The sequence below is a fragment of the Sarcophilus harrisii genome, chromosome 4, assembly GCF_902635505.1.
Source record: "Sarcophilus harrisii chromosome 4, mSarHar1.11, whole genome shotgun sequence".
In the NCBI taxonomy this organism is placed as follows: domain Eukaryota; kingdom Metazoa; phylum Chordata; class Mammalia; order Dasyuromorphia; family Dasyuridae; genus Sarcophilus; species Sarcophilus harrisii.
The window spans coordinates 296,709,125-296,735,935 of record NC_045429.1 but is presented as its reverse complement, the minus strand read 5'-3'; the positions used below and the strand labels follow the sequence as shown (position 1 = coordinate 296,735,935).

The following is a 26,811-nucleotide window of genomic DNA, read 5'->3' as shown; positions in this document are numbered from 1 at the left end:
TGCTTTTTTGACTTCACCTGAAGCATAATAGATTCTGCTCCAGCCTTTTACCTTTAATCTGTATGTATCTCCCTTCTTTAAATGTGTTTTCTGTAAACAACATATTGTAGGGTTGTGACTTTTGATCCAGTCTGCTATCTGCCTCCACTTTATGGGAGAGTTCATCCCATTCACATTTACGGTTAAAATGACTAATACTGTATTTTCTGCCATCTTATTATCCCTAGATTATGCTTTTTTTTTTACTTGCCCCCCCCCCCCAACCCTCTTTCCCAGTTTTAAACTTATGTACCCCACTTGTATCAAGCTGCTCACCCTCTTTAGAATCTTGCCCTCCATCCCTCTCTTTGAATCTCTTCCCCTTTCTTGTACCCTTCCCTTATTACTCTTTACCTTTTCCCTTTTCCTCTCCCCCTTTTTAATGAGGTGAGAGAAGATTTTCTGTGAAACAAGTATGTCAATTATTTTCTCTTTGAGCCAACTCTGATGAGAGTAAGATTCACACAATGTTCTTCCCCCTCTCCGAATTCCCTCAGATATGATAAGTTTCCTTTGCCTCTTTGTGGGATGTAGTTTCCCTCTTTTTATCCCCCTTTTCTGATATTATCACTTTTCCATAGCTACTTCCCTTTTTTATGTTATATCAGTAAAATCAAATTATACATATAGTCTTTTTGTATATCCACAACAGAAACACAGTTCTCAAGAAGTTCCTTTTACCTTTTCTGCTCCTCTTGAGTTCTGTGGTTGGAGATCAAATTTTTTGTTTAGTTTTGTTTTTTTCCTTAGAAACAAATGGAAATCATCTGTTTCATTAAATGTCCATCTTCTTCCCTGGAAGAAAATGCTCAGCTTAGCTGGGTAGTTTATTCTTGGCTGCCTTCCAAGTTCCTTTGCCTTTTGGAATATCAGATTCCAGGCCCTTTGATCCTTTAATGTGGAGGCAGCCAGATCTTGCATGACCCTTATTGTGGCACCTTGGTATTTAAATTGTTTTTTTTTTCCTGGCTGCTTGTAATATTTTTTCCTTAATCTGATAGTTCTGAAATTTGGCCACAATATTCCTTGGAGTTTTTATTTTAGGGTCTTTTTCAGAAGGTGTTCGATGAATTCTTTCAATGCCTATTTTACCTTCTGATTCTATTACCTTTGGACAATTCTCTTTGATGATTTCCTGTAAAATAGCATCTAGGCTCTTTTTTTCATGATAATTTTCGGAAAGTCCAATAATCTTCAGATTATCTCTCCTAGATCTATTTTCCAGGTCTGTCGTTTTTCCAAGTAGATATTTCATCATTTTTTCCAATTTATCATTTTTTTGGTTTTTCTTGACTGATTCTTGCTGTCACAATGAATCATTGGTTTCTATTTATTCAATTCTGATTTTTAATGAGTTATTTTCTTCATTAACTGTTTTACTTCTTTTTGTATATGTCCAATTGAGTTTTTAAATGAGTTGTTTTACTCTATGGAATTTTTTTTCATTTCACTAATTTTTTTTAAGTGAATTATTTTCTTTTTCCAATTCACAAATCCTACTTTCTTGTGAATTCTTTGTCTTTTCCAATTCTTAAATCCTACTTTCTAGTGAATTCTTTAACCTTTCTAATTCACAAATCTTACTTTCCTTATTTTTTTTTACTTTTTCCAATTCAGAAATTCTGTTTCCCTGTACTTCCTAGGAATTTTTTATCTTTTCCAATTTATATTTCAGCAAGTTGTTACTTTCTTGCAAAGTTTCTCTTTCCTTTCCCCATTTTTCTTCTAATTCTCTTTTGAGACTTTTAATGGTCTCTTCTAGGAGAGTGTTATGTAAAAGGAGACAGGTAACATTCCCCTTTGTGACATTGTCTGGAGATTGTTTGCTATTAGCCTCTTCAAGGTTGCAAACCTGCTCTTTTTCTGTGTAGAAGCTATCAGTTGTCCTTTTAATTTTTTACTCATTTTTTAAAGCCTTTAGGGTCTACCTTCAGGGCAAGGGGGTTACCAGATTCCTCTGCAAAGCTTGGAAAGATGTAAGCAGGCTTCAGGCAGCCAGGTATGGGAGTGCTCTGGGGAAAAGTTCCCCCTCCCCCAACCGGAAGTGATTTAGCTATGGAAGTGCCCAATGGAGAACCCAGCTGTGTGGTTTAGCTACTCCCCTAAGGCTAGAGACTAAGTGGTGAAAGTGTCACTACCCCAGGCCAAAGCCTACCTGGTGGCTGTGGTTATTAGCAGCTGACTAGTGGATAGTGGTGCTCAAACCCGAAGTGTCTCTGCCCTGAAGCAAATCGCTCTGTGAATGTTCTGTTGCCCCAGGCCGAGCCCCCCACTTTGGGGATTATAGGGTGCCCTGGGCTGTGCCCCCTTGCAGAGCAGGTTCACAACTGCCCCAAGGAAAAGTACTGTGGGTTGGGGCTGCAAGATTGTGCTACTATCTGTGCTGTCACTTCCGGTTGGTTTTGAGTGGGTAAAGCCAGATCCTATTAGGATCTGGTGGTTTTTTTTAGAGTGGCTTTGAATTCTCTGTTGATCTACTCTTTTATAAACAGGGCAGAGAAATCAGTCTATGCCAGTGTCTTCTCTGTAATTTTTCTAACCACAGAGATCTCTCCTGCATTATACGCCCGCCTCTATTTCTCTCCCTGCTTGTGCTGATCTTCTCCCCGTTCCCCTCAGGACAAACCTTTTCTGACAAAATTCCAGACAATCTTCGGCTGGTGAGTTGTTGTACTTCAAGCCTTCGTGGGTTTTACCAGTCAATCACTATTTTTGATGCTGAATTAAATGTTGGTCGTGAGGTTATCAGAGAGTCTACAAAAACGTGTGTGCCTTCTCCACCATCTTGGCTCTGCTGGTCCCTCCTAGAAAAGTTAGGTATGATAGCCTTTAGGATTAGATTATTTAGTCGCCAATTACTTTGTGGTTTATTTCCCCCTGGCTTTTTGTTGAATGTAGTTTTATTGCAGCATGATCTGAAAAGAATGCATTTACTATTTCTGCCTTTCTGCATTTAATTTTGTCAATTTTTATATAGGATGAACTGCTGAGAAGAAAGTGTACTCCTTCCTGTCTCCAGTTTTCTCCAAAAATCTATCATACCTAACTTTTCTAATATTCTATTTACCTCTTTAACTTCTTTTTAAATTTGTTTTGTGGTTTGACTTAACTAATTCTGAGAGTGCAAGGTTGATATTTCCCATTACTATAGTTTTGCTGTCTATTTCTTTTCATAGCTCTCTTAACTTCTCCTTTAGGAAGTTAGATGCTATGCCACTTGGTACATATATGTTTAATATTGATAGTTTTATTGTCTATGCTACCCTTTAGCAAGATTTAGTTTCCTTCCTTATCTCTTTAAATTAGATCAATTTTTGCTTTTGCTTGATATAAGATAAGGATGACTACCCCTGCTTTTTTTTTTTTTAATGTCACCTGAGGCACAATAAGATTCTGCTCCCACCTTTTACCTTTACTCTATATGTATCACCCTGCTTTTAATGTGTTTCTTATAAACAACATATTGTCTGACTTTTGATCCAGTCTACTGTCCGCCTCCGTTTTATGGGAGAGTTCATTCTATTCCCATTTATGATTAAAACTACTAATTCTGTATTTCCTGTTATCTTATTATCCCCAGATTATACTTTTTTCTTTCTTTTCCCACATACCCCCTCCACAGTATTAAACTTATGGGCACCACTTATCTCATGCAGCTCTTCCTCTTTATAATCTCTCCCACCCCCTTTGAGTCCCTCCCTCTTTCTTACACCTTTCCCTTATTTTGTGTGTTTTCCCTTCTATTTAACCTACTCTTTTTCTTTTTCCTTTTCCTTTTCCTCTTCCTCTTTTTAATGAGGTGAGAGAAGCTTCTCTGTAAACCAAATATGTCTAATATTTTCTCTTGGAGCCAAACCTGATGAGAGTAAGATTCACACATTGTTTCTCTCCCTCCCTTAATTCCTTCAGAAATGATAGGTTTCCTTTGCCTCTTCATGAGATGTAATTTCCCTCTTTTTACTTCCACTTTTTTCTTTTTCTGACGCAATCCCCTTTACACTTCTAATTCCCTTTTTAAAAATATTATAATAGTAAAGTCAAATTATACAGGCAGATTCTTTTTGTGGTGGAAAAGAATTAGAAATTCAGGAGATACTTATCAGTTTGGAAATGGCAGAACAAATTGTGTTATTTGGTTGTAATGAAGAATTATTATGTTTTAAGAAATGACAAGGGTATAGTTTTAGAAAAAAAGGAAAGAGCAGTGGAACCAAGAGAGTTTTATATACAGTAACAACAATGTTATAATGATGATCAACTGGGGAAAACTTGACTACAATGATACAGGACAATTCTAAAGGACTTATGATTTTAAAAAAAGAAATGGTATCCACCTCCAGAGAGAAAACTGATGGACTCTGAATACAAATTGAAGTATAATTTTCTCACCTTTAATTTTTCCTGTGTTTTTTAAATGACTAATATGGAAATGTCTTTTGCTTGTTTTCACATATCTTTATATATATATATATATATATAATTTTGCTTGCATTTTTGGTGGAAGAGGGATTGGAGGAAAGGAGAGAATTTGGAATTTCATTTACAAATAAAGGAATTCTAAAAATAAATAAAAATAATTTTTTTGAGGAAAAGTAGCCTCATTTATTGTTCTGATATATGTTCAGATATTGTTCTGATTATTGATATCTGATATTGATATAATATGCTAGTAAGTCTTTTTGAATAGTGAAATTGATTTTTTGAATTTAATGTAAGACTTTATCCCTATTAAATTCCATCTTATCTATAGCTTAGTATCCTAACCTGATAGGATTTTTTTTAATAGTCTTACTTAAATATCCAACCATGTTAGCCATATGTCACAATTTTAAATTATCTATAAATTTATTAAGCATTTAATTGATGCCTTTCTTCAAGTCATTGATAAAAATATTAGCTACTACTAAGCCAAGTATAATTTCCTGTGGCATACAATTAAAGATGTAAATAATGAATATTCTCATGTACTAAACAAGACTATTAATTCCTAGCTTTTGGATTATGCATTTCTCCACAACAGCCATAACTGTATCTAGTCTTCAATCATTAAATAATGATTAATTTCTTATTATGCTAAGCACTCTGTTCCAAGTACAGGTATATCATAATTTTGTACAGGGGATAAGATGATATGTCTGTTTTAGTTCTGGTATGTTTTCCTGATGATGCTTGTCTGTTCATTCATTCTTTCAGAGAACTAGCTATAGTAAACTGCACTGTGAGGGACAGTCACTGTTAGTTACTGTCAGTCCTATTTTTTTTTATTATTATTATTATTCTCTTTGTCCATATTGAAAGAATTCAGTATATTGGATTAAATCTTATAAAATTCCTTTGCAATTAGTAGTTTTATTGTGAACTAGGTTATAATTTTGTTAAACAAACCCTACTGTAGAGGGCTGAAACTCTTGAGTCGATGCACTGAGCTTAGGACAACCGAGCACTTGAGGCTAACTACCAATTGGACAATACTCTATGGGCATATGCTTGGAAAATGGCCCTTCCCACTATCCTGTGCTGGCTCGATGATTGGTGTATACAGAGAATTGTAAGAGGGATTAAGGGTTGGAGTAAGACTAGCCAGGGTCACTTTTGTGGTGGACAAGGAAGAAGGAGGTTGTTGAGATTCTGCTTCCATCCCCTTTACTTCTACCCCTAAAGACCAAGAATAAAGACTAAGGACTTTTTCTTATCCTGACTCCGGCTGATTCTAAGGTGTCCTGGGTGCTAACACAGTCATCACACCCTACATTCTAATAGTACTTTTAAGAAAGGAGATTTTTACTTCTAGTACTTTTTCTTAGAGATTCTGATAAAATTTAAAATTTCCTTGACCAATGTTTTGTTTTCTTCAGATATTCTCTAAATTCTCTGAATAATAACTATCAACCCTCATAGTAATCGCTTTTTGGTCCTTAATAGTGGCATGAGAAATATGCATTTTTTTTTTTTTTTTTTTTTGCAACTTATTTTAATATATTTAGTTTCTTCCTGGTCGACTCTGCCAGTGAGTGTAATTTCATAAAAATATTCTGAGTTTTCTTGGAGAAAAAAAAATGTAATCCCAAATGATTATAACTTCTAGTAAAAGGCCACATAATATTCTTCTTTATTCTGATTTTCTTTTCCCATGTTAAAATTGTATATTACTTTGATGGTTCCATTTCTCTTCTAGCCTGAAAGGATAGACCCAAGTGCATCAAGACAAGGATATGATGTCCGTTCTGATGTGTGGAGTCTAGGAATCACACTGGTATGTTGAATAATTTCATTTTACACTTGATTTCCAAGTTGTTAAATACATTTTTAACTGAAAAAGAACAACAAAGCATGAAAAAAAGTATTTTCCACAATGTTTTGCTACATGTAGAAGACATCCATATAATGCTTTCTATCTAATTTTTCTTTTTGGTGGACTCATGGCTATAAGGAGTAAATCTCAAGTCAAATTAGATATGTCCCTGGGTTTAAAATCCTTTTGTTACAATATTATGATAAAATTAGCTTATATCAACAAATGGAAGCAGGTGCTTCTTTTATCTTTTTTTTTTTAAGAGTCATTTTCTTTGCTATATACATAAAAACAATTTGAAAAGATTCACACTGTCACTTACTTGAAAATTTTAAGGGGAGGGAGTCTCCCTCATCTTTGTTTTTCTTTTTCTGTGTCTTGGTTTATTCACTATAGCCTTCATCCAGTGCTCTGTCATGGTATAGTGTTTACCCTGCATTCTCAAAGACTTTGCCAGTAGGGCTATTCTCTGTGGCTACTGGCTCTATGAAGTTAATTTTATGGATCCTTCAAGGGACTATATTTGTCCTTGAGCGGCCAGCCTAGCTAAGAGTGGCAACAGCAGCAGCAGTGATAATAGATAGTACTTCCATTTAACTTAGGATTTTGTTTGTTCCACATTCTTATCTAATTTGCTCTTTAAAAGATATTTGTAATGTATGTAGTACAGGCATATTGTCTTTATTTTATATGTGGAAAAATTGAATTTATAATGGTTAAGTAACCTGCCCATGGTCATGCAATGGTAAGTATTGGAGGCAGGATTTGAACCCATATCTTTCCTCACGTAAAATTTAATGCTTTTCCTAACATGTTACCATGACTCTTACTAGGTTATATTAAAGAGATCTTTCTTTGGAGGATTGGCTACTAAGTGATGAAGTGAGACTTTAATCCCTACTTTGGGGAAAGGCATATATTTTAGCTGCATTTGAACGAAATCCCCAAATCCCCAGGTAGAAAGAAAACAGTTCCTTCCAACTGTCCTTGCGCCCCTCCCTTTCCCCCCTGAAAAAAAGGGTCCATAATCAAATTTAGATTTGTCACTTGGTAGCCAATCCCTAGTGATGATCTTCTTGACATATATCTAGTAAGGAGTATGATTTAGTGGACTCCCCAAGATCCCCAATCTAGAATGATCACCAAGCTACTGAAGAATATTTCTATTTATTTATATTTAGTAGTGCTTAGACTTTATTCATCTAGCAAATCATATTTCTTGTTTTCACTGTTTCTTATGAATATAGTGTAAATCATCATTTAAACAGCAGCAGTAACGTATTTCAAATGGCAAGATCCTGAGTTTTCATAGAAGTGTTAGTAGAGAAGAAATGAAGAATTCTGGTGATCATATTGATCCCCAAATCCATTCTAATTTTGTCTTTCTCATGCACTGGAATGTCTTCATGTTTTCTTCCTTTGTCTCTGTTAAGTCCTATTCTCCAGGAAAATATCTCACAAATTTATTTCTACCAAAGTGCAAATGAGTGATAAAGTATCAGCATTTGGGATTGAGTAGTCCACTGTGAAATAAAGGAGATTAAGCTGCAAGAGAACTTATTTCACAAAAGTTCCTGACATAAAGCCAGATATTTGATAAATAGAAAACCAGTGAACTTTTTGGTCTATAAAACTATTCAAGTGAAATATGTTCAGAAATTAGGAATGAAGACGATAAAATTTGTTGGGTCAAACAAAGAAGGGGAAGTATGCTTTCCAAATGAATTATATCAATATCAAAACAGTCAGAGTATAGAACAATAAATATTAAAGTTTAAGAAATAATTTAATAACATTTAGCTCAATGTAGGGAAGTACATGGTAAAGGGGCAGCAAAGAGAAGGGAGTTGGGCAGAGAGCTTTCTCTCACACATCATGAAGACAAATTCTTCCTCTCTATAAAGCTGGCCCTGATTTTGAATAATAAATTATCCTTTTGTTTTGGGCCTACTAGCATTCTAACTCACTCCTCCTAAGTTGTTAAATTGGGGAGAACTGTGGAACGGTTTTTCTGGTGTGCTATTCTCTCCAATTATTATCTTTTTCCCCAATAATTTTTATACTTATCTTTCAGTAGGCTAATGATATCATGACCAAAATATTAATTAGTTGTCAGTACAAAGAAATTAGATTTTGTCAATACTTTGTTTTATCCATTTACATGTTTTTCTGGAAAACATATCTTCTTATGATACATATACTAACTAGATGACCATTTGTTGCATATTTTTAGAAAGAATTCTTGTTTAGTACTAGATTCCTTCTAAAATAATTTTGTAAGAGAAGAATAAGAATAAGAAGATTGCCAAGTATTTTAGGGGTTTATGTGAGATATATTCAGATTTTGTTTTGCATGGTTTTGAGGGATGGTCATAAATGCCAGTGCTGTAAACCTACTTTGAGGTAAAGGGTGGTTAAGTGTAATTAAATGGTCCAGTAGTAACAAAACAGAACAGGACAAGAAATCAAAGTATTCCAGAGATCTGTTTGTTGAACTCAGTTCATATTTGGTTTTCCTGTCTTCTGTGTTCATTCCTCATTTCGTGGAAGTGCTTGACCAAGACTCATACCTGGGTCCTTTGCTTAGATTTGGGTACACCTCTGCTGTCAGTAGCCTAATACCAAGTCCCTAGGACCTATTTCAGAGAACCCCTCAATGGAGAGAATGTTTTGTATCACCTTCGGGGTGTACCCATTTAGACTCTGTTTCCCTACCTTCTCCCTCGTCCTCACCTCTCAGATGCCCTTCACGATAGAGCTATCTACTCTGGATGGACTCTGGATGGACTCAGGAGTCTCTGAACTGGAGGCAGCATGATACAGTGGAAAGAAGACTGGCTCTGGAGTCAGAGGACCTGAATTCAAATCTCTTCTGATGCTTACTACCTGTGTGACCTTGGGCAAGTCACTCACCCTCCCTGGGCCTCAGTTTCCTCATCTGTAAAATGAAGGGGTTGGATTATATGGCCCCTGAGGTCCCTTCAAGATTTGTTTAGATATCTGATCCGACTCAAGGAGCTCTACCTATACACAAGCATGTCCTTTTTCTAAGGTAGCTCTATAGCCCTAAGTCCTGGAATTTGTCTGATGTGAAATTTCTTTTATTTGCCTGATTTCTAATTGTAGTTTTATGTGGGCTCAATGCTACAATTTCCCTAAAATGATTACCCTGGCCCTACTGGGATCTTGTCTTGGGGTCCTAGGTGTAGAGCCTTTCCAGAATTTTTGTTTGGGGGCCTGGATTTTAAAGCCACATAAATGTGCTGTTAAATGATTCCGAGCATGTGTTGCTTTTACTTTTCTCCTCTCCTCAGTATGAGCTGGCTACGGGCCGATTCCCTTACCCAAAGTGGAACAGCGTATTTGATCAGCTGACACAAGTAGTAAAAGGAGACCCCCCACAGCTGAGTAATTCCGAGGAAAGGGAATTTTCCCCAAGCTTCATTAACTTTGTCAACTTGTGGTGAGTATTTAACACAATGAAACTTGATATAACTATAGTAGTTGCTATACTGAAGTTCATCCCAGTGGGAGAGAATCTTATCTGGAAATCTCATCCTTCTATCAGTTTCTCTTAGTGCAACAGCTGTCTTCTTCATTATAGTTTCTTACCCTTCAATCTGTCCTGTACTCAACACCTTTTAGTAATCTTGAAATAGGAATTTGATCATGTTAATTTTCCTGTTTAAAAAAAAAATGAAACTCAAGTGGTTCCCATTGCCTATTGATTTAAATCTAAATTCTTTAGTCTTGAATTTGAAGTTAACTATAATACATTTGTACTACTTTGCAAATTTTTAGTGTACTTATTTAATTCATGTCACAGTTACCTGAGTATTATCTCCCTCCCAGATTATAAGCTTCATGAGGACAAGGGCTTTTGAATCTCAAGTGTCTAGCACAGTGCTCTGTACATAGTAAATGATTAACAAATGTTGGTTAAATTAGCAAATGAATAAAAGCATTACTTTCTTTTTCATCCAGTTTCTGCTTCTTACTGTTCCCTTTATATTACAAATTTATTATTCCTTTTAGAATTCCTATGTTTGGTTCTTGCCTTTTCCCTATGACTTGAACATTCTTTCCATTACCCTCTGCTTATCAACTCTTATCTTTCTTTTGACTGGAGGGCTTGTAGCACCACTGCAAAGGTCCATGAATCCATATAAATTGATTCATCCCATAAGCCTTTAATAATACTATACCCAAGAGATAGTAATATAGTGAATAAAGAACTTTAGACTTGGGCCAGGAAGAGCTAGGTTAAGTTCAACCTGTGACATCTATTGGCAATGTGACCTTGGGCTAAGATGGCAGAAAAGGTTCAGACCTGAAATGGTTAAAAAAAAGTTTCCCCATTTGGAAGTTCTACATCAATTAAATAACAGATTTAACTCCTATTTAAGACACTAGGAATACAAAGATGAAATTATAGAAAATATTTTTGATCACTATATTTAATATGATGTTGAGGTTTTTTTTATTTTAAAAGAAGATTCCTATATTTTAAAATGTTGGGAACTACATTCATTTGACTCATTAACTTAATATCATTACCTATTATATGTGTTATAGCTTAACTCTTCATTAAAAGAGTTTGTTTTCATTTGTTAAAATCTCCTCAGTGCTTAGTCTAATGTTATATCTACTTAGGAAGCACTAAAATAGTTAGCAGGTGCTATGAGAGGAATATTCTCTACTGCCCTAGAACAAGACCAAGATATTTGGGTGAAATTCAGGGTAAAGGTTAGCTAATACAAGCATTCTTTTGATTTTCTCAGCATTTCCACGGTTTAGACTGAACTGGCTTTCCTAGGTCTCTTGAAGCACCTTTGCCTTTTTATTTTTAAATAGGTTTTTATTTTCAAAATACATGCACAGATAGTTTTTAATATTCACCCTTGCAAAACCTTGTGTTCCAAATTTTCTCCCTCGTCCCTATGCCCCCTCCCCTAGACAGCAATATATCTTAAACATGTGCAATTCTTCTATACATGTTTTCACATTTATCATGCTGCACAAGAGATATCAGATGAAAAGGGGGGAAAAAGAGAAAAGGGGAAAAAAGCAAGCAAACAATGTGAAAATACTGTCTTGTGATCCACATTTAGTTCCCATAGTCCTCTTTCTAGGTACAGATGGCTCTCTGTCACAAGTCTATTAGAATTGGCCTGAAGCATCTCATTGTTGAAAAGATCCATATCCATCAGAATTGATCATTATATAATCTTGTTGTTGCTGTGTACATGTACTTTTGGTTCTGCTCATTTCACTTAGCATCAATTCATATAAGTCTCCAGGCCTTTCTGAAATCATCCTGTTAATCATTTCTTATAGAACAGTAATATTCCATAACATTCATATACAGTAACTTATTCAGCCATTCCCCAACTGATGAGCATCCACTCAGTTTCCAGTTCCTTGTCACAACAAAAAGGACAGCTGTAAACATTTTTGCACAAGTGGATTCTTTTCCCTTTTTTATGATCTCTTGGAATCTTTTGGGAACAGAGATACTACTGAATCAAAGGATATGCTCAGTTTGATATCCCTTTGGGCATAGTTCCAAATTGCTCTCCAGAATGGTTGGATAAGTTCACAACTCCACTAGCAATGTATTAGTGTTCCAGTTTTCCCATATCCTCTCTAAGATCTATCATTATCTCTTCCTGTTATCTTAGCCAATCTGAGAGATGTGTAGTGGTATACCAGAGTTGTCTTAGTTTGTATTTCTCCATTCAATAATGAGTTAAAGCAATAATGAGTTAAAGTTTTTTCATATCACTAGATCATGACTGGAAGAGTCCAATTCCTTGTTTATTAACAATTTAGGAAACTGAGACACAGAAGCTTCATATAGCTGCAAGAACTTTATTCATTTTCTTTAATAAAAAAGAGGTTACTTTTTACTTTTTATCATATCTCACCTTTTTTCAGTCTACAATTTACAAATAATAAATTGATAGTAATGTTGCTTGTTTAAGCATACATACTGAAGTCTAAACATCTAAATGAGTATTGACTACTTCAAAGGGATCTTCTTATTGGAGGAGGATCAGCAGGATCTTTCTATATTTAGATTTCTAAGAAAGAGGAATCTTTCTTTATTCCTTTAAAGCTTAATAAGACTTTTTGTTTTTTACACACAGATATTTTTTGATCTTTCTGTCAGTCCCAGAACCATCCCTTGTTGGCAAAGAAAAATAACTTTTCTATAATAAGGAGGGTGTTTCATTGTTCCTTTGGACACAATAGGACTTACAAAGTGATAGAGGAAAAGAAGTAGTGAAAAGACTACTAGATTTGGAGTAATAAAACCTGTCTATGCTCTTCTGTCTGCCTGTCTGTTCCTTAACTTATCTGAGTCAGTTTCCTCATCTGTAAGATGAGATCATATCTCAGGTACTTTCCTTTTTTTGAACAATGTCATTTATATGAAGACATTTCTTCCTCCCTGCTCCCAACCTACTACATGATGATGATTATAGAATCAGAGATTTAGAGTTAGAAGAAATAGAAATCACCTCACCTAATTCTCTTGTTTTACAGATAAGGAGACCAAGTCCTAAAGAGAGGAAGTTACTTGTCAGAAGTCATCTAAGTAATAGTTACAGAGTTCAGGATTCAAACCCAGATATTCTGATTCCAAATCTAGCACATTTTGTACTGTACTATGGTACCTCTAAAAGAATTAATTTTATTTTTTAAAGAGAAAATGGCATAATGAATGGGCTTATCCTTACCTACAAGAACTCAACAGGAACTTTAAGCAAAACTTTATGCTTAACAATGAATGAAAGAAGGAGACTTTGATCCCCACTTTTCTACTTGAAGAATATGTTAAACCTGGTCTTTCTATAAGCTACTTCTCTACATCCTCCTTTTAGCTCTTGTTCCCATCCCTTATAACAAGGGTTCTTAATCTGAGTCTGGGAATTTGGCTTGGGGGGAGAATGGGAATTATATTGTTGATTTGTAATCCTGAATATTAAATTTGATGAATATAAAAACATGATTCTGAGAAGACATCTATAGAATTCGCTAGTCAGAGAAAGGGGTTCATGATGCAGTAAAGTTTAAGAACCCCTGTCCTACTGGATCAAGATGTCAGATAGTCACTATAGTGTTCTTTAAGAAATTCCCAGGAAAAGAAATAAATTTTGTACCTAAGGCAGGGCTAAAAGTTAACTTTTAACAATAGTGGAAAAATCAGTGGGTTAGGAGGCAAGAGACCTAAATTTGAATTTCCATCTCTGACATTTGCTAGCTGTGACGGTAGTCTTAGACTTCGATATTAGTAAATTGTCCCCAGGAGTTTTTTTGAATAAAAGCTGAATTCATTTGTAGTACTGAATTAGTTTTTAATCCTACCAAAGTACCTGTTATACTGGCAGTTTTAAAAAAGTAAAGTGGAAGATTATTTTGAGAAGAGAATATAAATCCTAATCATGAATTACACAAAAAAGCAGTGAGCTTTATTTTTCTTGAATTTTATATTTGTTCCCAAAGAAGATGTTTTATTTTAGAAAGATTAGTGTATTGCAAATAAAAGGAAGACATAGTAGTGTCTCCCTATTTTAAACAATCCTGTTTTTATATTGTTTTAGCCTTACAAAGGATGAATCCAAAAGGCCAAAGTATAAAGAACTTCTGGTAAGTATGAGACTTTAGAACTTATGAGTAGTTTGGCTTGTAAAAATTAAAGTCTTTAATATAACAAATAACATTTTTGGGCAGACTGTGCTTAGTAAAATTTGACACTGAATGTAGTCATTAAAAAGTGTTTTTAAAGGGAACTTTTTGTATTTTATTTTTGTGTTTTTTTTTTCCCCTATACTAGTTTAAAAAATGTATTTCTGCAGAAAATGTTGGTGCTAGCATAGAATTAGAATTATGTTTCCAAATTCCAACACTGACTTTAAGGAACAGCTTCCCTTTGTGATCGTTGTCAAATATTGAGCATCCTGGCAGTTGTAGGTGTTTAAACCTTCAACAGAGGCTATATGAACCACTATTGGTTAGAAGATTCCCTTTTCCTATTCCCCACTTAAATTTTGTCCCTGTCTCTTTGTCTACATGCCCCCTGCAGATACATTGCTACGTGTGCATGCAAACACACACACACACACACACACACAGATATTTAAATAAGAAAAACTAACATCTATATGAGGGAGGCACTAGATATATATAGCTAATATATCTGTGAATGTGTCCCAGTTTTTATGGATATAAATACCTGTGTCACTTAATCCTATCTATTCGTTAGTGAAGAAAAGGAGTTCAGAATAATCTAAATTATCCAAATTGACTAGACTATGAATAACATAAAGAATCATGAGAGTATATTTGTGTGTAGTAAATTTTGTGCTATGTAGCTGTAGTTAATAGTAGCTCACATTTATAAGTGATAGAATAATTTTAAATATCCCTTTAAAAACTCTTCCCTCCCCCCTCAAGAAAAGATAGTAAAAAAGTCACATATTTTTTCTTCATTAAAAGAATACTTATACTTAAATGAAGAATATATATCAGGATCACAGATTTGAAGCTAAAGATAGAATGCTTTACAGATATGGAAACTGAATCTCAAATGAAATGGCTTCCAGTTATAGGAAATTTGAATATTTAAGTAATTGTATTGTCTCTGTCATTTGTTCACCTTTTATTAGTGATCCATTTACATCTAGTCACTTGAAAATATTGACAAGAGGAAGTACTGGATAAAATCAGCAATAAGATGTTGAAAAATTAGCCTTAGTATTCTAAGAGTAATAGTAAGGTTGAATCATATTTCTCCATGGTATTGATTCAAAAGGCACTAGTCAGTTTAGAGAAGCAATGAAAGTGAGCCACTGCCAAATTAGAAGTGGAAAGAAATTGCTTGGGTCAAAGAGGTAGAAATCTTGGTGAAATATAAGGATAGCAAGATACTGGTAAGTTGCTGACATATCCTGCTAATTTGATCAGTTTCTGTGGAGTTAGTGTCAGTTGGTTGCAGCCATTTTGGAGAAAGCCAATCATTGCTTCAAAGGTCCTAGATTATAAGCCTGCTCCCCCAGAACAGGACAATGAAAAGTTTTTTTATCAGAATGCTTCCCTTGGTGCCTTACTATGCTGCCTGACCCACTTTCCCCCCAATTTCAGTTACCAGTAGAGAGCAGCTATTTCTCTTCCCTGAACTAGTGATGCAAGAGTTGGTGTCAGTAGTGGTCATGTACACAAGACATTTTTACTTTTCACCTCTACCTGATACCAGATATTAAGATTTTGTCATTTTGAACTTGTACACTTGCCTGTAGTTTGAAAATATACAAAGTTCTGAATTTTTCTAGCCAGAGGTATTAATTCTTGAATTTTTGATTGCCTTTTAGAAACATCCCTTTATTTTGATGTATGAAGAGCGCACAGTGGAGGTTGCATGCTACGTTTGTAAAATCCTGGATCAAATGCCAGCAACTCCCACATCTCCCATGTATGTTGATTGACATTGCTGCTACGTCAAACTCTAGAAAAAGGGCTGAGAGAAAACAAGATGTAAAGAATTTTCATCCATCACAGTGTTTTTATTGCTTGCCCAGACACCATGTGCAATAAGATTGGTGTTCATTTCCATCATGTCTGTATACTCTTGTCACATAGAAAGTGCATCCTTATAATATCTGATTGATCACGCAGTGTTAGTGCTGGTCAGAGAGACCTCATCTTGCCCTTTTGTGATGAGCATATTCATGATACATGGAAGTCAGTATAATTGATCTCTTTACAGTGATTGGATTGCATTTTAAATTCATTTCTAGACTCAAAACTTGGAGATGCAGCTACTAGAATGATGTTTTCAAATTCCCAAATGTTTTAAGAAGGAGGCAACATAAGTGTGCCATGTGCAAATGTAGAGGTGTAGGACTGAATGAGAAGAACTGACAAGGCCAGTGAGACACATGCAGCGCCTTCTGAAGTTGAAAAACAAAGGAGGAATTTATTTTCTTCACTAAGTGCAATAGATTTATTGATTTGATGTTCTGTTGCTTTACAGTCACCATATATGTTCTGGGTCAGTGTGCTCAAATGAATTTCTTGTTCAAACGAAATATATTAAATTAGAGTGACTGTCTTTACCAAAAAAAAAAAAAAAAATGTTGCATTGAAAGAGACTAACATTAAAACCCTGAGACAGGACAGAATGTGTTTTTTTTTTTTTTTTTTTTTTTTTTCCTTTCCCAATACAGCTTTTCTTCATTGGGAAAATCCAGGAGCTTGCCACATGTCAAAGAAGGTGCTGACCTAAGAATCTTTGATTTATTAGAATTCAGTGTGGTGCCAAAATGATGCTCCACCTACCACAAAGTCCCAGGACTAAAAGAAGAGAAAAAAAATGCAGAGAGCCAAGTTGAACAAGTTTTTTTGTTTGTTTGTTTTTTTAATCTTAAGATTTTTTTCCCAGGCAATTTAGAGTGACTTCAGGTCTGACTCTTCCTTTTCCCCAGGCCTGATACTTTTCTAGAGGTAATGCAGTGATAGAGAGAGGAACAAATTGCTTTGAATAATAAGGTAGAAGTTTTTATCATACAAACAGCACAAAATTTGCATTTAGTTTTCCCTTCTCGCAGACTTCAGTTCCTGAAATATTCACTTTATATGGCTGCCTATAGTTGTTATATTATAATTTGCTTAATCTGCTATTTGAACCTTTCATCTTGTGTGATTCCCCAAATTTTTCTGACAATGGCCTTTAACCCTGAATATATCTCATGAAATATTTTAATATTATAGGGCTTAGGAAGCATAATACATACACTGAATAGTGTGATAAAATGAATCTCTTTTTTTCCTACTAGAAGTAAATTTGTCCAGAAGCCAATTTGAAATGTCATACTAGAATTGCAGTTCTTCGTAAATGAGGAAAGCCCAAAGACAGGAAATATTAGAAAGCTATTTAAGTCTCCTGCCTTTTGCTAACAAGTTGACACTCCATTTTGGGTGTCAGCTGTTGTATTTTCTCTCTATATCCTGGGTCACTAAACATTAGACTGTGTGTAGCAAAAGTTATTATGCATGGTTAGAGGCATGCTAGAGTATGTATTAGACATGGTTGAGTCTGCAGGGGATACTTTACTGAACTAAAACATGGCAACAACTGCTCATTCTCCTTCCAGGGCTTGTGACGGACATTAATATTAGAAAATGGAATAATAAAGAAAGAATGGTGCTATTGGAAGTTACATGCCTGTAATTTCAGAATTTAAAAATGGTTCTTCCTTTTTGATCATTATGTCTACTTGTCAGAGACATAAGAAGTGACAGGATGTATGTCTTCCTTCCACTGCATTAAGCCATTGCCCTTTCCTGCATCTCTACTGAGGGGAATTTTCTTCTCTATTGTCAACTTCTTTCTGTCTGGTTCAGCACGTGGTCACTTTGCTATTTTTCTAATGGAGATGAAAGCAATTCTGACTGTCTAGGAGCTAGTCTGACCATTCTCTTGTGTGGATGATCTTATAAGAGGCAATTTATTAGTGTATTAATCATAGATTATTATAAACTATTAAGGGCAAGGAGTTTATTACAATGTATCTTTATTTTTAAAAAAAAAAAAGGGGGGGCATACAGTGTTCACCGACTGTGAAAATAGTGTAAGAACTGTACATTGTGAGCTCTGGTTATTTTTTTTTCTTGTACCATAGAAAAATGTATAAAAATTATCAAAAAGCTAATGTGCAGGGATATTGCCTTATTTGTCTGTAAAATGGATCTTGGTAACATATCTGCTTCTCAGAGCTTTGGAATATTTTATCCTGTATTCTGGTTTGAATTACTTCTCTATTTAAGATATATCATGGAATCGAAGTGTTTATGTAATAGTTCTATCCTTTTTGCCTGCAGGTCAGTTGTAATAAATCTAGGATGTGATTATGACCTTGTTATTTCATTTTCTAAGGTCAGATGTTTAGAGTGAAAATGAACTAACTATCCATAAAACATCTCCTTCAAGCTAGAGGGGGGAAAAACTCCTTTGAGAAGTGACAATTACTTCTTCCTATTTATGTTGTCTTATCCCTGAAGCTCATCAAATAGTCACTTTGTGCTTTGGGTGATAGAATGCTTACAGAGGCAAACTTCAGTCCATTTGTCACTTATCATTGGTTGTCTGTTTTCTCTTACACTCACATTTGTTTCTTAAAGAATCTATGGATCAGGATGGCAGTGTTGATCTAGTACTGGATCCTCATCTTGGGCTGTATTCCTATGTAATTGTTATTTGTCATCTTTATTCTTGTGTGTGATGCATTTGCTAATCACTCTGGAATCAGGTACTGGTCTGGATATATGCTGATTCTTCCTCTCACAGCTGCCTGTGAAGAATTGGTAAGCTGATAAAGCCCATTGGACCTAAAGGAAAGAAGCACACAGAAAAACTAAGAATCCTAAAAGTAGTTTGAGAAAAGAACTTCAAATTGGCTTATTTTAATCTGGATAGTTAGCTATTTTATCTTTCCACATAGTTATTCAAGGAACTTCTCCTGCATTTTAACACTTGTACCTTATCACACTAGGAGAAAAGGCTACAAATAGTCAATTTCAGTTAGGGAGAATAGATACTGTCTGTCATTTTCCCCAGAAAATCATAGCATGGTTTGAGGTAAGAAATTGAGGACCCTGATAAGAAGGGAAGACGGATCCAATAAAACTATAAGTTATAGCAGCCCAACCTTAAATGACAATCAAAAAAAGAAAATTGCAACCCAGAATCTCTTATACAGACTTTACAGGCCCCAACACCTAGTATACTCAACTATCTCTCTCTGCAAATTGTTTATTGTGTGTCTTGACAACTTATCTGCTTATCAACGTTTTGGAATATTTTATCCCGTATTCTGAAGTAACTTAGACACTAAGTTTGATTGTATCTTAACTTCAGATAAAATATGATGTGTAAATTGTTAGTAACACAAGTATATATCTAGAAAGGAATTTTTTTTATTCCAGTTTTCTATGTTATATATGGTATATGTATGGAAACTACTTCCAGTCACTTAGAGAAATGATATATGCACAATTCATCAAGAGCCATCTTTCCAGTCCAAAGACCAGAGAAGTATCACATATGATGACACAGAAGTTTTATATTAAGCATACCTAAAAAGCATTTTGATCCTGTTCCTCCAGCTCTCCGGAATACTTCTGGCTTTGGTAAAAGAAAAAATACTTGTTCTTATTTACCCAAGACCCATCTGACTTCTATCTGCAGTTATATCACACTGTAGTAGGCTTTTCAATCAAATATACACCTACTTTGGGAACTGAAGTTTGAATTAATCACGATGATTTTGGGAAGTTGCACATTTTAAAAAAGCCAATGTTTAGAGTGTTCTTTTGAGTATTATATATCCATTGTGTACCTTTCTGAGTATTACACACCCCATAATGTCATGCTTCAACACATTTCCTTCTTATCTAACCTTCTTACTGGTCATTAGTCAAGCTATTTTGACTGTTTTAAACCTATAATAGAAATAGGACCAAACCCTGTGATTTTATTGATATAAGGAACTCCCAGATGAATAAAGTCTCTCTACCAATGCAGGTTTGCATCTTCTCTGCAACTTATAGTCTTAGTTGCTTAGATCAGTGAGATGGTTAATTGGCTTTCCCATAGTTACACACTACTATATATCATGGATAAAACTTAAATGTAGGTTTGCCAGACTACAATACCACCTTAGTATCTACCACAACATCTATTTGCTGGTTCATTTTTTAATTCATGTCTTCAATATATTAGCATCCTCATTAACATCTATTTTCTAATTATGTATTAAAACTACTTAGATTGCTTGAACGAGTGTCAATGTGCTACTTTTAATTTCTATTTTAGTTATTTTGCAGTTAATAGAAGTTACTTACCTATAGATTGTTACAAAGAATAACTACATTTATAAGTATATACATTTTATTAAAATGCTGTGTTATCTGTGCAGTGCTTTTTACAGTACTTTAAATTTATTTAAATTAACTTAATGATTACATAGCTACAAAATTTGCAGCTAAAATCCAAGTTACCTCATGTTCAAACCTAGGCTTTCTCTAGTAGAGTATTTTTAAGCAGTGATGGAAATTGTAGGTGGCCATGAGAGAAAACCCTGCATTCATGTTTTGTGCCCTTTGAAGTAGTCATTTTGCAAACTACTCATGCTACTGTCCAAAGCATTAATAAGAGTTTTTTTGTTTTCTTTAGAAATTACCTTTTTCCCCCTATCCCATTAGTCAGTTTTAATTGTTACAGGAAAAAAATAATCCTCATAGCTAAATCTTATTTTTTGTTATTCTCTGGCTTGGCCATTAAACTTAGCACCCTATAACTTTTGGCTGCTTATATAAGTTATATAAAGATGAAAATGTGTTACCCCATAGATATTTTTTAAAAGTCCAATGGCAATGTATGGAGTTCAGAGAAATACTTGATAAAATTGGCATGGATCCCTAATAAGGCTTCCCTGACTCTGCTGTCCCAGATGCTTTTTTAAATTCAACTTTATCACCTATTATCTATCTATTTCAGACCCAAATCAGTCTAAAAACATCTGCTTTATTATGTGCCATTTCAGGTCTCGGAAGCTGAATAGTAACAGATATGGGGCATAAATGAAAATGGCCAAGATAGTCCAATATCTCTTCATCAACTTTTAGAATAAGTTAGCTTCAGAGAGAATCTATGGAATCTAGGAGCACTGAAAACAGGTATATGGGGGAGGTGGGGGGGGGAGGGAGGCAGAAGATAAAAGAGGGGAAAAAGGAAAGAGTTCAAAGTCAGAGAAATAAAATCTAATGAATTTTTACTGTGCTCACTGTTGCCACACACATTATATTTGTTGGATACTCAAAGTAAAAATGAAGTCACAGCCTAAAGGAGCATAGGTTCTCCTCGAGGAAGCAACATGTACAGATAAACAATGACAAAATAGATGACAATTAACTGGGATGAATACTAGGCAGTATACTAGTGGATGAATCGGGAAAAACCTTACATAGAGAGAGTAGCACTTCAGCTGAGCTTTTAAGAATACTTGGAATTCCAAGTAGCAGAGATGAGAAAGATGAGGATTTCAGGCATGAAATCCTATGCATGGTCCTGGAGATAGATGAAGTAGCATAGCTGGGAAGCAGACTTTGGCTGGAGCATGGAGTGTGTGAGAATAAGACCTGTGAAATTAGGCTAGAAAGATATGCCAAAGCTAGGTTATTTTAAAGATCAAAGAAAAAATTGCATTTTATTCTAGAACAGGGATTCTTGGAGTTCACACAATCCTAAGTAGTTTGTAGATAGATTTCACATAGTCTATAACTTGAAAGGAAAAATAAATAAATAAATATATATATCTATGTATGTATATGTAAAGGAGAGAGGGAGAGTGGGGATTTCATGGGCTTCAAGACTAATGAAAGAACCCATGATGGATGCAAGGAAAAAGAAGTAAGAATCCTTGTTCTTGTTCTAGAATCAATCAGTGGAAAGTCATAGACCCTTTGGAAAGTTTCTTTAGTAGAGAATTGCAAGATGAATAAAGTAAAGATATGGGGAAAAAAGGAAAATAAAAAGGAAGAATGTGAGAATATGGAGGGTAATGATTAAAAATAATATGTCTCAATCAAAATGTTGAAAATGGAATTAAAAGTTGTGGTTTTGAAACTTAGTGCTATATTTGGATTTTAGATTAATCAGTTCTCTCTGAACCTCAATTTCCTTTTTGGAAAATGAGAATTCTGTCTTTCTTTCTCCTCTATCTCTTCTTCTACCTTTCCCTCTCTCATTTTCCTTCTCTCTCTTCCACATTTTTTTTTTTTTTAACTGGAGGCAATTAGGATTAAGTGACTTCCTCAGGATCACATAGCAGTCTGTGGTAGGATAAGGATAAAGTGTGTAGCAGTGGGAAGAGTATACTTCATAAACCTTGAAATGCAGGATGATTATAGAAAGGGTACTGGCCTGAGAGGATTTAAAGCCCGAAGGAAAATTAAGGAGTCACCTAGTCCAATTCTTGACATTTTAAGAATGAAAACAACACCACCACCACTGATTGGCTCCAATCTAATGACATTTCCTTGGAATGGAGGGTTTCTAATCCTAACTATGCTATTAACTTTTATGAAAGTAATTCTCCTCAAACTCTAAAATCGGAGTTGGATTGGGTGATGTCTGAGATCCCTTCTAATTGCTGGCAGTCTGATTCGAAGTGGCATTTTATACCTTGTGTGTCTGCTTATAAAAGTTGTTAAAAGTTCTTTTAAAGTTAATTTTAGTTTGGGACTTGTACATTATTCTTTGCCAGAAAAAGTAGAAATTCTTGGGTAGATCCAAGATTTATATAGCTATCCCTAACATTTGAAATGGAATAATTAGTGCTAATAGACCTTTTCACATTTGAACTAGGAAATGGTTCTATTGTATTTGAAGTAGGAAAACAGTAGGGGTATGTGGGTATAAGCATTCCTTGGTGAAACTCATGAATCACAACTGCTTAAAATTCACATAAAGAGTATTGTAGGGCGTTTTTGGGGGAGCAGTATGTCATAATTTTTAAATTGAGTGTCATTCCATAGGCACCACTCCCCTAAGAGTGATAACTTCTGGTTTCAATTATGTCCTGAGATAAGGTCTATTTGTGATAAGAGGGATGCATCTCAGGGTTCTTCCTTTCACAGAGAAGAACTTCTTCCAGATATTTCAAAATAGAGAGATTTTTTCCCATTAACAGAGTATGTAAAAGACTTTGCTCATATTTGAAGTGCTATATTAAGCTTTATTACTACTACTACTTCTACCACCACCACCAGCTCATTAGATCTGATATCATAGCCTCCAAGCAAGTTTTAAGAATCTTATTTCTACAACTTTGAGCAGTTCACTTCCTTGGGCCTTAGTTTCCTCATTTGTAAATTGAGGAGATGGGAGTACGGGATTTCTGAGGTTCCTTCCAGCTCTAAATTTTATGGTCCTACAACTCTAGTCCAAATATTCCTGAACTTTTTTTTAAACCTAAAGTGAAGTGTTTCTAAACTGACATAAAGGTGATTTTTTAATTCATCTATTCTTTAATAACTTTTCAATTGATGGTCCCTTAGAAACTACCTGGAAAGAATAGAAATGTTTTGAGCTTGCAGTAACACTGATGACCATTTAGAGGAGCCTTAGAGCTGCAAAATCGTTCTTAGACAATTTTAGTCAAGATCATAAGTTTTAGAACTGGAATGAGAAATAGATGTGGTTAAGAAATTTCACTTGTTCACAATGTTTGGCAGTAAAAGGGAGAAAATTAGGACAGTAGCTAGGGTAAGGGAGTGGATAGAGGCAGCAGGGTCAAGTGAGAAAATCTTCAAGATGGAGGAGGCCTAAATATGTTTGGAATGAGTCATAGAGAAAAGAGAGAGCCAAGAGGGAGTGATGTTAACTGTCCTACTGAGAAAGAAATCTGAAGGCAAAGGAATGGGTTGAAGGTGCAAGTATAAGGGTTAATGGTAATAAAGAAAAATACCTTCTATTTTTGCTAATGACAACTTAGATCATATTGTGAAGATTTGGAGATATTTTGAGGTGGAAAGACCAAAAAGTTACATTGGATGTCTTTAATAAAGTTTGAGGCAAGATTATCTGCCAACAGTGAGTCAAGAGTAAGGAGTATGCTTTAGCAGAATATATAGAAAATTTGAACAATTTGAACAAACAAAGCTATGAGAAGTATCACAACTGCTGTGACAATGAATGACAAGACTGTTCAACAATAATATGGTTAAATTGCATGAAGTTTGTGATTTTTCCCAAAAATATACTGAAGCCTATAAGCAAGAACAAAAAAATCCCAACAAAAAGTGTTGGGAATGATAAAGACTAGATGATGCCTGAGAGGCATGACAAAAGTTCAAGGGGAAAAGAAGTTTCCAGTGTTTGTTAATGAGTGCATGGAACTGGCCAACCGTGAATTTTAAGTAGCACATCAAGGAAAGTGTGAGGGTAATCAAGGAAAGAACAATAATAATAATGATGGCCAACATTTATCTGGCACTTACGATGTGCCTGACATTGCTAGGTGCTTTATAATTTTCTTGTTGGTATTCACAGTCTTCAGCATTATTATTCCCATTTTACAGATAAGGAAAGTGAGGCAGAGAGAGATTAATTGACTTAACCAGAATCACATAGCCAGTAAGTGTTTAAGACCAAATTTTAACTCAAGACTTCTGATGACAGTCAAGTACCGGTCCAGAACATATTGGGGAGTTAAATATCAGTAAATAATTTGTGGTCAAAGAAGGCTCAAACTTGGCTCCTTCCATTTTCTTTATTCCCTGTATCTAATTATTTTCTTTTCCTCTCAGATGACTGTGAAGTCCAGGTCAACTCCCTGTTGACCTCAGGATCAGCAAAAGTCCTTGGTCTTTAGGGGGAGAAGTAAAGGAGATGGACAAAATTCCACGAGGCTCGCCACCAACCTCCTCTCTCCTTGTCGTTCCCCTCCAAAGTGACTCTGGCTTGTCTTACTCCATCCTCTAATCCCTCCTACAATTATCTGTATACACCAAAAGATCAAGCCAGCACAGACTAGTGAGAAGGGCCATTTTCCATGCATATGTTAATAGAGTATTGTCTAATAGATAATTAGCCTTAAGTGCTCACTTGTCTGATTCTAGTGCACCTATTCAGAGTTTCAGCCCTTTACAGATGACCATTATGTGCATAGTCACATTATGGTTATTATCTTAGACTTGGATTGTGGTAATTGCCTCCTATTTGGTCTCTCTGCTGCTAGTCTCTTCCAATTTGTTCTCTACCCCATTGGCAGAATATCTTCCTAAGACTGAAGTTTGGCCTCAGAAATCTTCAATTGCTTTCTATTGTTTCTACACTGAAAAGGAAATTCTTTATCCTGGCACTACTCCTCTGCATTGTTTCCATTAAATCTTTTTACTTTTGTTTCATATTGCTCCCTTTCATAAGATGCAAATTAACTGACCTAATAGCTATGCCTTGAACTCAAAAGTATTGTATCTTTCACTTTTACACTATCTCCTCTGCCTTTATAAAATATACCCTTTCTCATTTCTACCTTTCTGAGTCTTTTGTCTTCTTTCAAAGGTCAGCATAGGTGGCAATTTCGCTTTACAGTCTTTCCTGATTCTGTACTGTTAAATGTTCTCTCCCTCCTTAAATTGCATTCTCTTTTCTTTAAGTGTATATAATTTATTTCACCAGTAGAATATAAGCTCCCTGAGGGCAGTAACTTTTATTTTTGTCATCCTAATCCATGTACCTAGAAATTAATAAATTTTTATAAATTAATTTGATAGGTAAAAATCCTTTAAAAGTAATCCTTTAGGTGTAAAGAGTTTATCAAATTCAAAAAGAATTTGTTTGAGCATCAGTAAGTCAATAAGTACTAAGTAATTATGTGACTACATTGCTTAAGGCCTTAGGAAAAATTGTGAAGTGAAATAATCCTTATAAGCAACTTGCATTCTTGATGGAGGTTCTGTATCTATATCTGTAGATGTAGATGAATAGATACATCTATTAGGGAAGTATAAAGGGCAGAACTCTGGAGAAGTATACTTGAAAGAAGGCATTAACTCAGTAGAATTGATAAGACAATGGTTATCTAGTTTAGCATGGTGATTAATAGTTCTCTAGTTCAGTACATGTACTTAGTACTTAATCTAATACTACAAGATTGACACCTTTTCTACAACATTTACCTCCAGAAAGCTAATCGAGTCCCATGTGAAGGAGACAGACTGAAGGAGATAATAAAGAATTTGGACTTTATCCCTGGCTATTCTCATGATGATTACTCAGCTGAAATGAAGGCTTGTCCAAAGTTCTCCAGAAAGCTAACCAAAACATTACTGGGCATGGGAAAGGATGATGTATGGGGGAGTTGGAATACAGGTCAGCCCCTGATTTCCAGATCCATAAAATGAGGGGGATGTCTGTGAGTCTATAATATTTCAAAGTTGTTGCTCTGGTTAACCCCCACTAAAACCATGGCATGTGCTTAGTATACAGGGTACATTTTAGTTATTAATAGTAGTTCTATCCCTATGTCTTTTATGAATCAAACTTGAATGTTGATTAGGAAAAGACCTGGACATCCTTTATCCTGTTTCTGATAGGTTTCTGATAGGACACCTAATCATTTGTTAAATGGCTCTTCTAGATGCCAGTATTTTAAATTTTAGGACTTTCAAAAATCAGAGTTAGAATTTTGCATTCTTTTCTAGAATTGCTTCCTTATGCAGCTGGAAATTCCTTTAGTAGTATTCATAGGATCTAACAGCCCTGTTGAATTTGTAAGTTAGCAGTAACAAAGGACTTTTTGTGTGAAATTCCAGTTATGTTTTATCACCAATTATAGCATCTCTAAGATTTTGTCCCCTAATTCAAGAAATGCATGTTCTATTTTTATGACATTATGTCAATTGTAAACTTG

General features: G+C 35.0%; 1 protein-coding gene across 6 annotated transcripts in view; it reads left to right on the top strand.

Moving 5' to 3' along the window:
- The window catches only part of MAP2K4 (mitogen-activated protein kinase kinase 4), a 174,847-nt gene extending 156,603 nt beyond the window's left edge, over positions 1-18,244 (top strand). For 5 of the 6 annotated variants that reach the window (XM_031965528.1, XM_031965526.1, XM_031965531.1 and 2 more), the window contains 4 exons: positions 6,215-6,292; positions 9,646-9,794; positions 13,939-13,984; positions 15,706-18,244. In XM_031965528.1, coding sequence (XP_031821388.1) covers positions 6,215-6,292; positions 9,646-9,794; positions 13,939-13,984; positions 15,706-15,819 — 387 coding nt within the window. In that variant the 3' untranslated portion in view covers positions 15,820-18,244. Of the gene's footprint in view, positions 1-6,214; positions 6,293-9,071; positions 9,384-9,645; positions 9,795-13,938; positions 13,985-15,705 lie in introns of those variants that run through there. The other variant, XR_004233767.1, reaches the window with a different exon arrangement.
- Positions 18,245-26,811: the final 8,567 nt, after the last annotated feature.